This window comes from Molothrus aeneus, chromosome 6 (genome assembly GCF_037042795.1).
Source record: "Molothrus aeneus isolate 106 chromosome 6, BPBGC_Maene_1.0, whole genome shotgun sequence".
In the NCBI taxonomy this organism is placed as follows: Eukaryota; Metazoa; Chordata; class Aves; order Passeriformes; family Icteridae; genus Molothrus; species Molothrus aeneus.
This window is the reverse complement of record NC_089651.1, coordinates 9,285,633-9,298,833: the sequence shown is the minus strand read 5'-3', so window position 1 is coordinate 9,298,833 and position 13,201 is coordinate 9,285,633. Positions and strand designations below refer to the sequence as shown.

The 13,201-nt window shown below is 49.0% G+C and overlaps 1 protein-coding gene across 1 annotated transcript in view; it reads right to left on the bottom strand.

The window, feature by feature from the left end:
• Positions 1-13,201, bottom strand: part of DAGLA (diacylglycerol lipase alpha) — a 56,821-nt gene that overhangs the window by 20,109 nt on the left and 23,511 nt on the right. The window contains exons 3-9 of the mRNA XM_066551272.1: positions 11,579-11,717; positions 10,735-10,946; positions 8,693-8,794; positions 8,104-8,242; positions 4,738-4,825; positions 1,176-1,310; positions 413-490 (exon numbers count right to left, since the gene is read on the bottom strand). Coding sequence (XP_066407369.1) covers positions 413-490; positions 1,176-1,310; positions 4,738-4,825; positions 8,104-8,242; positions 8,693-8,794; positions 10,735-10,946; positions 11,579-11,673 — 849 coding nt within the window. The 5' untranslated portion in view covers positions 11,674-11,717. The remainder of the gene's footprint in view (positions 1-412; positions 491-1,175; positions 1,311-4,737; positions 4,826-8,103; positions 8,243-8,692; positions 8,795-10,734; positions 10,947-11,578; positions 11,718-13,201) is intronic.

Here is a 13,201-nt window from a genome sequence, read left to right as displayed (position 1 = left end):
GCAGGATAATCAGAGAGGAAAATCAGAGAAACATCAGAGAGAAATCAGAAGGAGGAAGAGCTGAAGGGGGAAATGGCAGGGGGATAATAAGGGGGTGGAAATTTGGCAGGAAAATCAAAATCAGGGATAAATCAAAATCAGGGATAAATCAGACAACTCTAAATCAGAGATAAATTAGGGATAAACCAAAATCAGGGATGAATCAAAATCTGGACTAAATCAGGGATAACAGTGCTGACTCTCTTGCAGCAATATCACCTCATCAAGCCTCCAGAGATTAAGTTTTATTCCATTCTCATGGAATTTCTTGGATTATTTCAAAGAGGGGCAGAAAGGCATAAGAGAAGCCAGTGAGGAAAAGAAAACAAGGATCACAGGTGGGTTTGGAGGATTCCACATCCCAGGGACTTACCGCATTCTTCAGATCCAGGTATTTGGTGTTCCTGGTCACTGGCATTCCAGACAGGAAAGCTAAAATGTCATTGTTTGCCTGGAAGCCACAAATACACAGAAAAATTCCTCTGTGTGACAGCAAGACAAAAATCCACTCTCAAATATCCCAACCAGGCCCCTCAAATACTTCCAATGGTTTTATTCCTGCCTGATTTGAATCCCAACTCAAGGGGGAAAAAAACATTAAAATAAATCAATTTCCTACTGGGCTGACAATGCACAAACCTCAGCAGCAGCTCAGAAAACTGGGAATTTTTCCTGACTCCCAAATCAAGGGAAAAACTCCAATAAAATAAATCCATTTCCTACTGTCTTGACAACCTGCAAACCTCAATAGCGGCTTGGAAATTCAGGAATTTTGGAAATTTTAGCAATGTTTCCCCCTGCAGATTGCTGGAGTCTTCTCCATATCTTTGTACAGTGGGACTAATCTTCCCATTCATTTCCAAGTACCTACAACCCCCTTGGAGGTGTTTTGGCATCAAGACGACTTCCTGTGTCACCTGCCTGGAGAGGATCAATCCAGATTCCAGACTTCCCTCAGCACCAGCTGAACCCTTTGACAGGGAAAAACTCATGGAAAGCTGCTGAAGTTGCCATGATTTTTCTTTCCCACCTCAGCGAGCGAGAACAGCCTGGAGATGAGGTGGGCAGAGCCCTGCAGCTGTTTCCCAGGGAATCCCAGAGCAGCTGGGATTGCAGGCATTGCCAGGTTTGCCCACCTCGTCCAGCACGGCGTTGCGCTTGGCGCGCTGCCGCTGCCGCAGCAGAACCAGCCCCGCGATGATGTCGGAGGGGACGATGTCCAGGTCCCGGAAAAATTCCGCAAAAAGGTAGGCGATCTCGGAGTAGGCATCCTGCAAAAGCCAGGGAGAGAGGGCTTGGAGAAGGAGGAGGAGGAGTTTGGGTGTGGGAAGCCTCAAAACAGGACACAAAGTGAGAACTGGACTCGTTTCTGGAGCTCAGCCTCCAAAACAGGCACAAGATTCCTGCAGGGAATGCCAGATCTGGACTAATCACATGATTATTGTGTCTTGTTTGTTTTCCACAGTCCCACTCAGGGGCTGGATTTGTGCCGTGTGTGGGCACCTCAACATCCAAACAGCTCACAGAGGACACAGGGAGAGAAAGGGAATGGTTTTGGCTCTCTCTATTCGACCAAATAGAGAAAATGGAATGAAAACCAAGCAAATCCCAATCCAGTGCTACCTCAGAGTCATCTTTTCTCCTCTAAAGCAGAATAAAGGCCATTCCATGAGGAAAAAACACTAATTTTGTCCTATTTAAGAGTCTCTTCAACTCTTAACTTTGCCCTGGGATCCTTTTTCCCATATTTATCCCAGAGCTGAGATCCTCTTGTCCAAACTTAACCCAAACCTGGGAACCTTTCCCCAAATCTACCGCAGACCTGAGATCCTTTTGCCCATATTGCCAGGCTTTTCCAGGTTTATTTTGAATGACACCCAAGCAAAAAGGCATGAAAAGTAAAATCTGAGACACTGAATGCAGAATTCCCAGGAATGAAGGTGACCAAACCCAAAAAAGGAGGGAGAGAAATGGAAGTGACCTGACAGGGTCAAGCAAAGTCCTGAAGCAGAGGGACAAAGGCATTTTGAAGAGAAATGTCCTTTTTCCACTTTTTGCTCTGTGCTACAGGGAAAAAAAAAAACACAAGACCTTACAGGAGAATATTTTGGGAAGCTGGAGAGGGGCTGGAATGTGGGCCAGTGCTGACCTGTCATTGCTCCAGCCTAAAGACAAGGATGATCCAGAGGCTGGAGCAACAAAACGTGGAGCTGTACCCACCAATGATCCATATTTGACTCCTGCCATCCAAAACTTTTCCTACAAGGATGATCACAGCCTTACCTGAACCTTTACCCTGTGTTTTCATAGTATCCTTCATCCAGCATCAAAACCCACAAGACTGGAGTGTTGTGGAAACCCTGAGCACTCCAGGACAGGATTTCTCCTCTCCATTCTTTGACCATCAAGACAGTAAATCCCTTCTCTTCCCTGCAGGAATGACCTACATCCTTTTATCCCTGCCAAACTCCTGGCATGTGGGATGACTTTCTGTCATTTTTCACTTCCCCACAAAAGCCAGTTAAATCCCCATTAAGAACTGGGGCTCCAGGTGCCAACTCTCTGTGCCAGCAGTGCCTTTGGAAAGCCAACGGCATTCCAACCGCAGTATCCTTGAAATCCTGACCTCATCAATCCTAGCATGGCTCCTGTGAGCTCACAAGAAATGCCAAGAGCCTCCAAAGGAAATAGGACAAACACCCATTAATCCAAAGTGGCAGCTACAGCCCTGGATGCTGTGACAAAAAAAGGCCCTGATGGAAGTTCAGTGCATATTTTCCGCTCCAAAGGAACAGCTTTCTGTGGGAACACCTGACATTATTCCTGTTTGTCCACCTGGAGTGCTCTGCTACAAACCCTGAAGGCTCTGAGGCTTCAGACTTCACCCCAGATCCCTTCCCCAAAGCCATGTCCGTCCCATAAAACATTTTTCTAGCCCAGAGGACAATAATCTTCTGCTGATACATTTTTTTTTCCATGGGGTCTGGGATGGGCAGCAATGGATTCATTTCTGATCCATTACGTGCTCATTCATTCCACACGCTGCCATGCCGGGACACAACGTCAGGGCTTGTTCCTGCAGAGAAAAGAGGCTGGAAATTGCTCAAAAGCTGGATGTAAAGTGGAAATTCAACAGCACGAGGAATGTGAGGCATTTGGAATCCACTTTTATTCCAAGCTTAACAAAAAAGAGAAACAGTCACTGCAAAATGGAAAGTTTGTTAAAAAGAACTCGAAATATTTGGAATACTCTGCAATCCTGAATAAAATGGGAGTTGTTCAGGGCATTCAGGTGCCTGTCAGGGCTCCCTCTCCCAGGATGCAGCATCCATGCTGTGCCTCAGGACAGGAGTCTCCAGCACTCTGGCAAGGTGACCTGGATGTGCTCTCAGGGAGAAGGGAAGAGCCTCTGCTCTGGAGCACCAAGGAAAAGCTGCTGCAGGAGCTGCCAGAGCACAAAGCTCCCTTGGTCTCAGTTTTCCAGATGGATTTCCAGATGGATTTCCCAAGCAGATAAGCTGGGAGTTGGCAGGCCTGAGCTTGAACTTCCCAGAAGGACATTCCCAAGGAACATGGTGGCATTTCAGCCAGGGAAAGGAATCCTGGGAAGGGCAGCATTCTGAGACACAGTGCTGGACTTTTGCACAAGGGCTGTGACAATTCCTGAAGCCTTCCACACTCTGGAAGCTGCACCTGTGGACAATTCCACAGCACTCCCTAAGAAATGCTGCTAATCCAATTCATCACCTGGGAAGAACAAACGTTCACCTGACTCTCCTTTATTTTTCCACTTTCCCTTTGGAGCTTTCAATCCCAGTCTCATTTCTCTTCCTCTCCACGTTCACATCCCTTCCAATGTGCTCCTTTTCCTGCTGCATCCTTTTGGAGCATGAACTCTGGGCTATATTTAGTGAGGACACGGCGGCTGTGGTCGGTCCCTTGGTGTTTTCCCTGTCATTTTCCATGCCCTTCTAACTGGAGTTAAATGTCTGGGCGGATTTTTTGGCCACTGCTGGTTTTGTTGGAATGTCCTTGATAAATCCCAGCTTTTTCCCTGAGAGGTTGTAACTAATTCAGAGCTCAGTGTCTGCAAGTACACAAATCTCCTGATTTTTATGACTTTCTCCTCCCTTTGGGAACAATTCCCTGGTTCTGCTGGCTCCTTCAGGAGTCCTCAAATCCTCAGAAATTTTAACTAACTTAGTTAAATCAAAAGCAATTTTTCAGCACCAAAGTTTGACTTGCCTCTCCAGCAGATCCTCAGGAATGCTGGTGAATTCCACCCTCAGGCACAAACCTGCTCCTAGTGATTCTAAGGAGAATGGAATAACTTTGGGGAAGGAGTTTCAAAGCCTTTACCCTTCCCTGCCAGAGAACAGCAAGGGAAAATCCCAATGGCAGCACACAAAAATTCCCAGTGACCTTCACGTGGATCTATGGATTGGACAGTTTTTGACTGTCAGGAGATCCAGAAGGATTTTGGTGATTCTTCCAGGTTTTTGTTTTCCCATTTCCAAAATCTCCTCCTTAAGGGTGTGAGACTGATGTAAACAACAGGAGAAAGTGCTCAGGAAGGGGCTGATAAAGGGAAACAGGAGCTGCCCAGGAAGTGCTGCCAAATGTAATCCTAACCTGCGGGAAAACAGGGATTCCTCCCATTGATATTTTGATTCCCAACAGGAGAGTTTTGGTACCCACCGACTGGGAGTCCTTTGTCCGTGTGCAGCAAAGGAACACCTTGAGCCTGCGTGTCCAGCTGCTGGCTTGTCCCTCTTCCAGGCGGTGTCTGGGAATAAAGGGGAGAGCAGGAATGTGAGGAGAGGCAGAACATGGTGTAGGATCCAACATGGAGTGGCACAGCCTGTGCTGTCCCTGGAAAAATGGGGTAAGGTTCCCCCAATCCTCCTTTTCCCCAGGTTGAGCCCCCTGAGCTCCCTCAGCCACCCCTGGTGCTCCAGCTCCTGCCCCAGCTCCGTTCCCTTCCCTGGATATGCTCCAGAGAAGTGTGAACCCACAGGATCAAGCACTGTGTTTGGATACCTGGTATCCTGCCTGATTGGGATGCATGGAATGAAGTTCCCGTTGCAATTTTGGCAGCTGCTCCATGTGCCAGGATGTGCAACCACTCAGGAGGAAAAAGTTTCCTCAGGGTGAGGGGAGTGGGAATGGCACAAGAGACCCTGAGCATTTCAGACATGCAATTTTTCCCAATCACAAAATCAAGGAATGCTGTGGGTTGGAAGGGATTTTTAGGATCACTGTGTTCCACCCCCTGCCACAGAAGTAGGGACTGACTCCGTGCCAGAGTGCCAAGCTCCCTTAAGTCCACAGCTCCTCTTCTTTTTTAGGGAAACACAGATTTAATCCAGGTCAGAGCAATCCAAAATAAAACATCATTCCATTTTCTGGCAGGGTATCTCATCAGGATAAGCCCAAGCCCAGAAAGTGGTTTGCACCTGGAAGGAAAAGATGCTGGCAAAGGAATATTTGCTTGAAATGGAAGGAGCAGATTCCCACAGGGAATCCCATCAGCTCCTGCCTGAGTATCTGAAAACAGCTCTCCATAACCTTTCAGAAGAGGAATGGGAATATGAGTGGCAGCAGGGCTTTGCTCCCCCAGATTCCAAAGAACTCCAGAATTTCCCTGGTTGTGTTCAACAACCAAGTGTACTCTGAGCTGTTTTCCCTCCATCTTTTCCCAAATTCTTTCTTCCTAACTTCCAAACGTTCAGTAGGAGCTCCAAAGCTCCATGGAAAAGCCTTGGCACAGCAAGCCAAGCCTTTTATTGGGTTGTTTCTTTTTCCCAGCCCACACACACCACGATGCCACTGGGAAAGGAAAACCACCGTGGGACACAATCCAGCCAGGCAGAGAACTTCCTCATCTATTCCTTGGAAAGGATTTCTTTCAGCAAGAGGGAGAAGTTGGGAATGTATCCTTTGGAAACAATTGTTTGAGCAGTGAACAGTCACATTTGATGTTTGTTTTTCACATCATAGCCCACAGCGTTTGCTTGTTAACAGCTGTTAACATTCCCTTTCCAGAGGGAAAATCCATGAAGAGCAGGAACAAGCTCTCCATAAATACTGGAGACCTGGAGGGAAAAACCCTCAGCCAAGGGAGAAAGGCCTTCACTCAGCTTTCTGGGATCTCAAAATTCCCCACAGAGGAGAGAATTTTGGGGTTGGTTTGAATTTACTTGTGCAAGCTGTGGAACTTGGATTTGCTTTGGAAAAACCATCACAGAATTCTGGAATGGTTTGGGATGGAAAGGACCACAAAGCTCATCCAGTTTCAGCCCCTGCCATGGGCAGGGACAGCTCCCACTGTCCCAGATTGCTCCAAGCCCCATCCAGCCTTGGACATTTCCAGGGATGGAGGAGCCACAGCTGCTCTGGGAAAACCATTCCAGTGCCTCACCACTCTCACAGGAAAGAATTGTTTCCTTGGATGCAGTACTACATCCACAGTATCATCCTTCTTATCTTCCTGGGAATGTCCTGATTCCAAGCAGCAATCACCATGCTAGGCACTAATTCCAAATATTTCAGGCCACTGTAACACATTGGAAAGGTCAGGAGGAATATCTGGCATTCCACAAAAAAAACCCAGGCTCCTTCTCACAGAACCTGATGCACTATCCTTAGAAAAGCCCAGTTTCCCCTCAAAAGGAACATCATTCCAAGTCATTGGAATACAGAAAAATACACAAACCCAATGAAAAATGGGATATTTATGGAATGGTTTTTGAAAGCCTCATTTTTTATCCCTCAGATCCCGATGCCCGCCAAAGCCACATTCCTCAAGGACAGTCACAAATCAAAGGAAACAAAGCCTGTTTGTGTTGTCCCCTACTGGAAAAAATCCTTCAGAAAAAGCTTTGCTTGGTGAAAAAAAAAAGCTTTTTCTCTCCCCATCTGGGGAGCTCCAAGATGGAATCAACTCTTAATTAAAAGATTCAACTGCCAACACAAATGGAATTGTTCCTTGGCCAAGACTAAATAGGAGAAACCTCAGGGCAAAAGGTTGGATTTTGGAGAGGAAAAAAAAGGAAGAAAGGGGATTTGGAAGGAGATGCTGCCTCGAAGTAAGGAAAATTCAAGCACACGCTCACTGTTTCCACAGAAAACGCTGCTATGAGATACGGACAAACAGGTTGCTGTGGTCAGCAGGGTCCATGAGGATCCACAAATCCAGTAATTAAGGCAGAATCCAGCTGGATTCTGCATGGCTTTGCCTCCTTTGGATACAGGTGCTCACACACAGCACCTGACAGGGAGCTGCATCCTCCCAAAATCCCCTTCAGCAGAGCAGAATGGTCCCTGCAGCAAGGCAAGGAGAAGGGCAAGATCCCAAAAAAGCAGGACACCCTTCCAGAAACCTTGTCCTGGGAAGCTGTAGTTGCCCCATCCCTGGAAGTGCTCCAGGACAGCTTGGACAGAGCTTGGAACAACCTGGTGAATGGAAGGTGTCCCTGCCCATGGCTTAAAGGGCTTTAAGATCCCTTCCAGCCCAAACCATCCTGGAATTTCCTGGCTTGAGGAGGATTTTGAGTGCCTGTAGCCATAAGGACACAGCATTGGTAATGCTGAAACCCTTCATTGGTTCTTTCCTTAAATCTTTGTGTCCTTGGACAGAAGGGAAATTCAGTCTGCTGTGAAGACAGGCTGGGAGAGCTGGGAATGTTGAGCCTGGACAAGACAGGGCTCCAGAGAGATCTTAAAGTGCCTAAAGTGGATCCAAAAGAGCTGGAGAGGGGCTTTGGACAAGGGGCTGGAGGGACAGGACAACGGGAAATGGCCTCCCACTGACAGACAGAGGGCAGGGACAGATGGGAAATTGGGAAGTGATGCTTCCCTGTAAGGGTGGTGAGTCCCTGGAACAGATTTCCCAGAGAAGCTGTGGATGCCCCATCCTTGGAAACACCCAAGGCCGGGCTGGAGCTACCTTTTCTAGTGGAAAGCATCCCTGCACATGACAGGGGGTTGGAATTCAATGATCTTTAAGGTCCCTTGCACCCAAGGCACCCTGGAATTCTGGGATCCCACGGAATGCTGCCTCACCTGAGGTTGTAGGTCCTTAGGTTGCGCTGCCGGCGCTTGGTGGCGCGGAGCTTGACGAAGGTGCGTCCCGTGGGATCGAAGACACACAGCACAGTGATGCACACACTCAGGATCACCACCCAGTTGCACACCACCATTCCTGAAAAAAAAAAAACAAAAAACAGGAGTCATGTGCTCTCCAGCCCTTACTTCCCACCCCAAAAGGAAATCCTCTGGAAAGGCTTTTAAGCCACAGCTGGATGAGTCTTCCGGCTGTTTTATGGGGCCATTAAATGCTCCCTGAGTATCCAGGACTGCACCATTAACATCATCCCCACCAGGAGACTGGGAAAGGCTTCCAGGAAAACAGTAAAACCATTCTGAAGGGCAAAAGCGGAATTTACAGACTGCCCTTCCCTGGGAACACAGATCCCTGCCTGAGCGCCGGCAGCACAGGCGGATGAATGGAACGACTGTTCCGAGCAATAAACAGGAAAACAAGCCCCACATTGACAGCTCCCAGCCACTTCCCAGAGTCAGTCGGCACAGGGGAATGAAGGATGCCCGCCAATCCTTCAGAATGCTCCCAGGCCACATTCCCGCTCCGTACCCAGGGTGACACTCTTGGCTGTGATGTCGTTGCAGGAGGTGTAGTACTGTGTCAGCCACACGATGCCCACGATGGCGTACACGAACTCAATCACCAGGATCGCTGGAAAAAATGGGAACAGCATGGATGACAGCAGCCTTTTCCCTAAGGATGAGCTCCTCTCCCCATTTTCTCACGAGGAATAGGTATAAAAATGCTTTGGAAGGGCATGTGTAAGGAGATGAGCCTAAAGTGTGACATGTTCCAAACAGCTCCGAAAAAATGGGATCGTGGAGGGGTCAGTGCCCTTGGTTGTGTCACAGGTATGAATCAGAGATCCAGACCTTCCTCCCACGCTGCTGGAAAGACTCCCTGAGGCAGCAGGAATGACAGGACCCAAACCTTAACTACCTCAGACAGCTGGCCTGACTCACAGATCCAAAATATGTGAGTGTGTGGATCCAGGATTAATCCTGCTCACTATGCTTAGCAAACATTCTCAGCACCTTTGCAGCCCTTCCCATAACAGTTCCAAGGAGACAGCGCCTAAGGAGCTCCTCAGTTTTGCATGTGACTGACAGCAAACTAGAAACTGGGGATTAACAGTGCTTCCCTGGAACAAGAAAGCTGGGAAACTGCTCTGAAGTGCCCATCCTCCCACCTTCTCCCCAGAATTCCAAAGAACATGTGGGCAATCAGGTGTGGAGAAGGTGAATACCTTGCTTGGGATTGCCTAAATTTTGGTGGAGCTGAGACTAAATCCAGCCTGGCTTATCCCACTCACCCTCCTTATCTCCTGCTGGCACAGAATCTTTCCATAAGTGACATTGCTACAGACCTGGAAAGACCAGTTCCAGGAGACAGAACTTTCCTGGGCAAGGAATCAGGGCTGGGACTGGTTCCTGATGAACCCAATTTATGCCTGAGTTAGGTTTAGGTTTTGCTTCCCTTGGCTCCTCTCCCCTTTGCCTGCTGCAGGACAGGAGCAGCAGGAGCAGGGATGAGACATTCCCAGGTTCACATTAGAGTTAATTCCCTAAATTCCTCTGCATTAAACAGCACATGCTTAAATTGGGATAGTCACATGGACCTTGCCCACACACTGGTCACGCTCCCACTTCCATCAGCACAACTGATCAACCACCAGGAGCAAAATACCCAGGAAAAAGGGAATACAAGACCCAAAATCCAGAGGAAATCCCACTCCTGAGCACACGGAGAGTTTAAGGAAGAAGAAGGGATGTTTTGGGGGGCAGGAAAACCTTTCTTTTGATTCTCCCTACCTCCTCCACCCCACTTAGTCCAGTTTTAACAAACTGCTTCCCCAGGGAGACTGGCTGGGAAGCTGGAGAGGGAGATTTGTTTGCTGTTTGCATTAATGACTTGCACTGAGCATTCCAAGTCTTCCAGACTGAGCTTTCAAGCAAGGTTATCCTTATTTTAGTGGATTCTGCAGGAAAACAACCCGGCAAAAAGCAGGGATGCAAATGGATGATTTGTTTGGAATGGATTTGGCTCTGCATCCCCAAAGCTTTTTCTCTTAAAACCTTTCATTTGGCACAGAAAAATCTGATTAAATTTCTGTACCTGGAAGGCAACAGAATCCAGGGAAAACAAGCTAAAAGGGAAGGAGGGATCAAGGAATTATTCTCTTCCCTGCTCTAGCTTTTGGAGAGGGAGCAAGACAGGAATTGTTTATAGGAAGAAAAAGGGAGTGAGCAGGTGGAAAACCTCTTTTCCTCCCAGTGCCTGGAGGGATGGATCAGGTTGAGTCAAGAGGCAACACCTGGGGGTCAGAACCTTTGGGATTTATGCCTCTATCCTTGGAAAACGTAGTGGGGGGAAAGAGAGACAGAAGGGGAGCAGATTCCACGAGAGGGAAAGGAGGCTATTTGGGACATCGCCTGCCAGTCTGACAGCCGTGACAAGGCGCAGCCTATGGATTCATCGGGATGCACGGCACATCCTGGCAGCCATCTGGCCGTGCCAGAGGAGCCCCACTAGGCAGGGAGAGGAGGCTCCAGGGCAGAGCACAGGGAAGCGTGGAGGCTCCAGCCGCTTACCCAGTCGCACATAGAGGACGTACTGCATGGAATCCCGCGGCTCCGTGTACAGGATGCTCCCGCGCATGCTGAGCCAGATGATGGCCAGCTCGGCGATCATGCAGCTCAGCAGGATTCCCAGGTAACCCCGGCCGTGGTCCACCAGGTTCAGGGAGCACGTCTCATTGGGATTGTACACCAGCCCGAAGAGCACCACCGAGAGAATCACAAACCTGCCGGGCAGGAAAGCCAAGGAAACCATGGAATATCCCACAGCTCTCCCCTCCTCAGTGTCCCACAGCCCCTTACATTATTCTTCATTTGGGCCCCAAATCCCCCAAGCCATCCAGAGGCCCTGCTACCCCCAGCAGAACCATTTCATCCATGCCACATTATCCTGTGGGATTTGCCACTCCAGAGAAGTCGTGGCCTCCACATCCCTTGGAAGTGTTCAAGACCAAGTTAGACAGGGTTTGGAGCAACCTAGTGGGAGCCGTCCCTGCCCATGGCAGAAGGTTGGAATTGGATGGTCTTTAAGGCCTCTTCCAACCCAAACCATTCCAGAATTCCATGCCTGTTTTTCCTGAGCTTCTGTACAGAAACACGGTCCTAAATTCCAGAGGAGAATCTTAGGCGGCACAGGAGGATAACAAGAAGCTCTGGTCAGGCTCTTTGGAACTAGGCTAGAACTTGGAACAGAGCTAAGCTACAAAAATAGAAGTTGGAAAAATGGTGTTCATCAGGAATGCCCCAACCAAACTTTCTGGCCCCATGTAGAAGCGCAGGGAGAATTTCCAGCCATGCCAGAAATAGCCAGAAGAATTCCTGGGTGAATTCCAAGTATCCTTGTGCCCTTCTCACTTACCAGGTGGTGTGAAGGAGGAAGAGGAAGACGGCTGGCAGAACCAGGTCATCGCTGCCCACAGACCAGCGCCGGCGGAACACGACAATCCCTGGCATGGCTGGCGGGTCCTGGGAAGTTCAGCAGGCACAGCACTCACCTCCTGGAAAAGAATGGAAGCAAAGCTGCTGCTGAGCCTCTCCAGCCCCCTCTGGAGAGCCCCACAACCTGGGAGCCATCCTGGTTTATCCCTGAGCTGCTTCCTTCCAGCACCAGGGGGCATGGCATGCTCGGGAAGGAGGGCTGGGATTTGAAGGAGTGGGAAGTATTAGGTGAAGCCGGTGTGTAACTCATCCAGATCCACTTCATGGGATTACCTGGAATCCTGTTAGGCTGTGATGGTGAGCAGCCACTGTGGGATTTGGGACAGGTCATCCTGGCCTCAAATCTCTGGAAAACCCTGTTACTGTGTTTTTCCATGCACAAACCTGCTGCCAGGCTGTTGTTGTCCAACAGTTCTCCCCCCCACACTTGGCTCAGGAAGCCAAAACATCCATTAACAGCCAGTGACAGCATCTGGGGAACTATAGACTGGCTCCCAACAGCACTTTCAGTGAGGATATTGGCTCCTAGGAGATCTCCCCCTGGACCAGCAGGAGCATCTTGCCAGCTCCACATCTCCGTCGCATCCGCACCGGCCCTGACAGGCACGACCAATTCCAAGGTGGAAGACTGAGGAGCTGCTGTTCCTCCCTGGGTTTTGTTTGTGCTCCTATTTTTAGGGCTTCCCAAACCCTTTGGAAAATAGAAACAGGAGTGGTGCAAAGTCACGAGACTGCACAGGGCGCTCCAGCCTCCTCCAGCACAGCCATCCCACTCCATCCCAGCTGGCTGTACTCCAAACTGCTCCAGAGGGACTCTGGCAGCACACCTTATCCCACCCCTGCCTTCCTGGCTCAACACATGACCCACTACCAGGAATTTTCCTTGGTTTTGTCAAATCCAGGATGATGTCTTTGCACTCTTTCCACAGACACCAGGGATTTCTGGATTGGAGGATTAGTCCTGTCCCTCTTTCCATGCCCTAATCCCTGTCCCACTTCTTACCTGTGCTAGCAGGGAATGCTCCACCTCACCTGTGCCTCTCTGCTCCAAGCTCTCCCAGTTGGTCCATCTCAGTTCCCAACTCCACCAACCTCCCAATTCCCACATGCATGCACTGCTGCTGGAGTGTTCCAGCCATGCCCTGCGGTGGCCATGCTGTTCCAAAGCTTCACTTGCAAATCCCTAAGTGCTCTTGGATTTTTGCCTCCAGGAACCCAACAGCAAACAACCAAATGACCTCATCCATTACTTACAACAGGATTTCCAAGAGCATTCCCAAGAGAATATCACCTGCAATACTTCCTGTACCAGGCAAAAAAACCCCCACACTTGGATATGATGCCCCTAATTTAGTGCTGTGGGTAAAACAAATTAGAAAGAGGAGGACATCCATAGAATTCCAGCATAGCTTGGATAGGAAGGGAGCTTGAAGACGATCCAGTTCCATCTCCCTGTCATGAATTGGGACAGCTCCCACCAGTCCAGGTTGCCCATGATTTAAACTAAGTTGAACCTTCCAGATAACACAAATGTTGGGTTTGA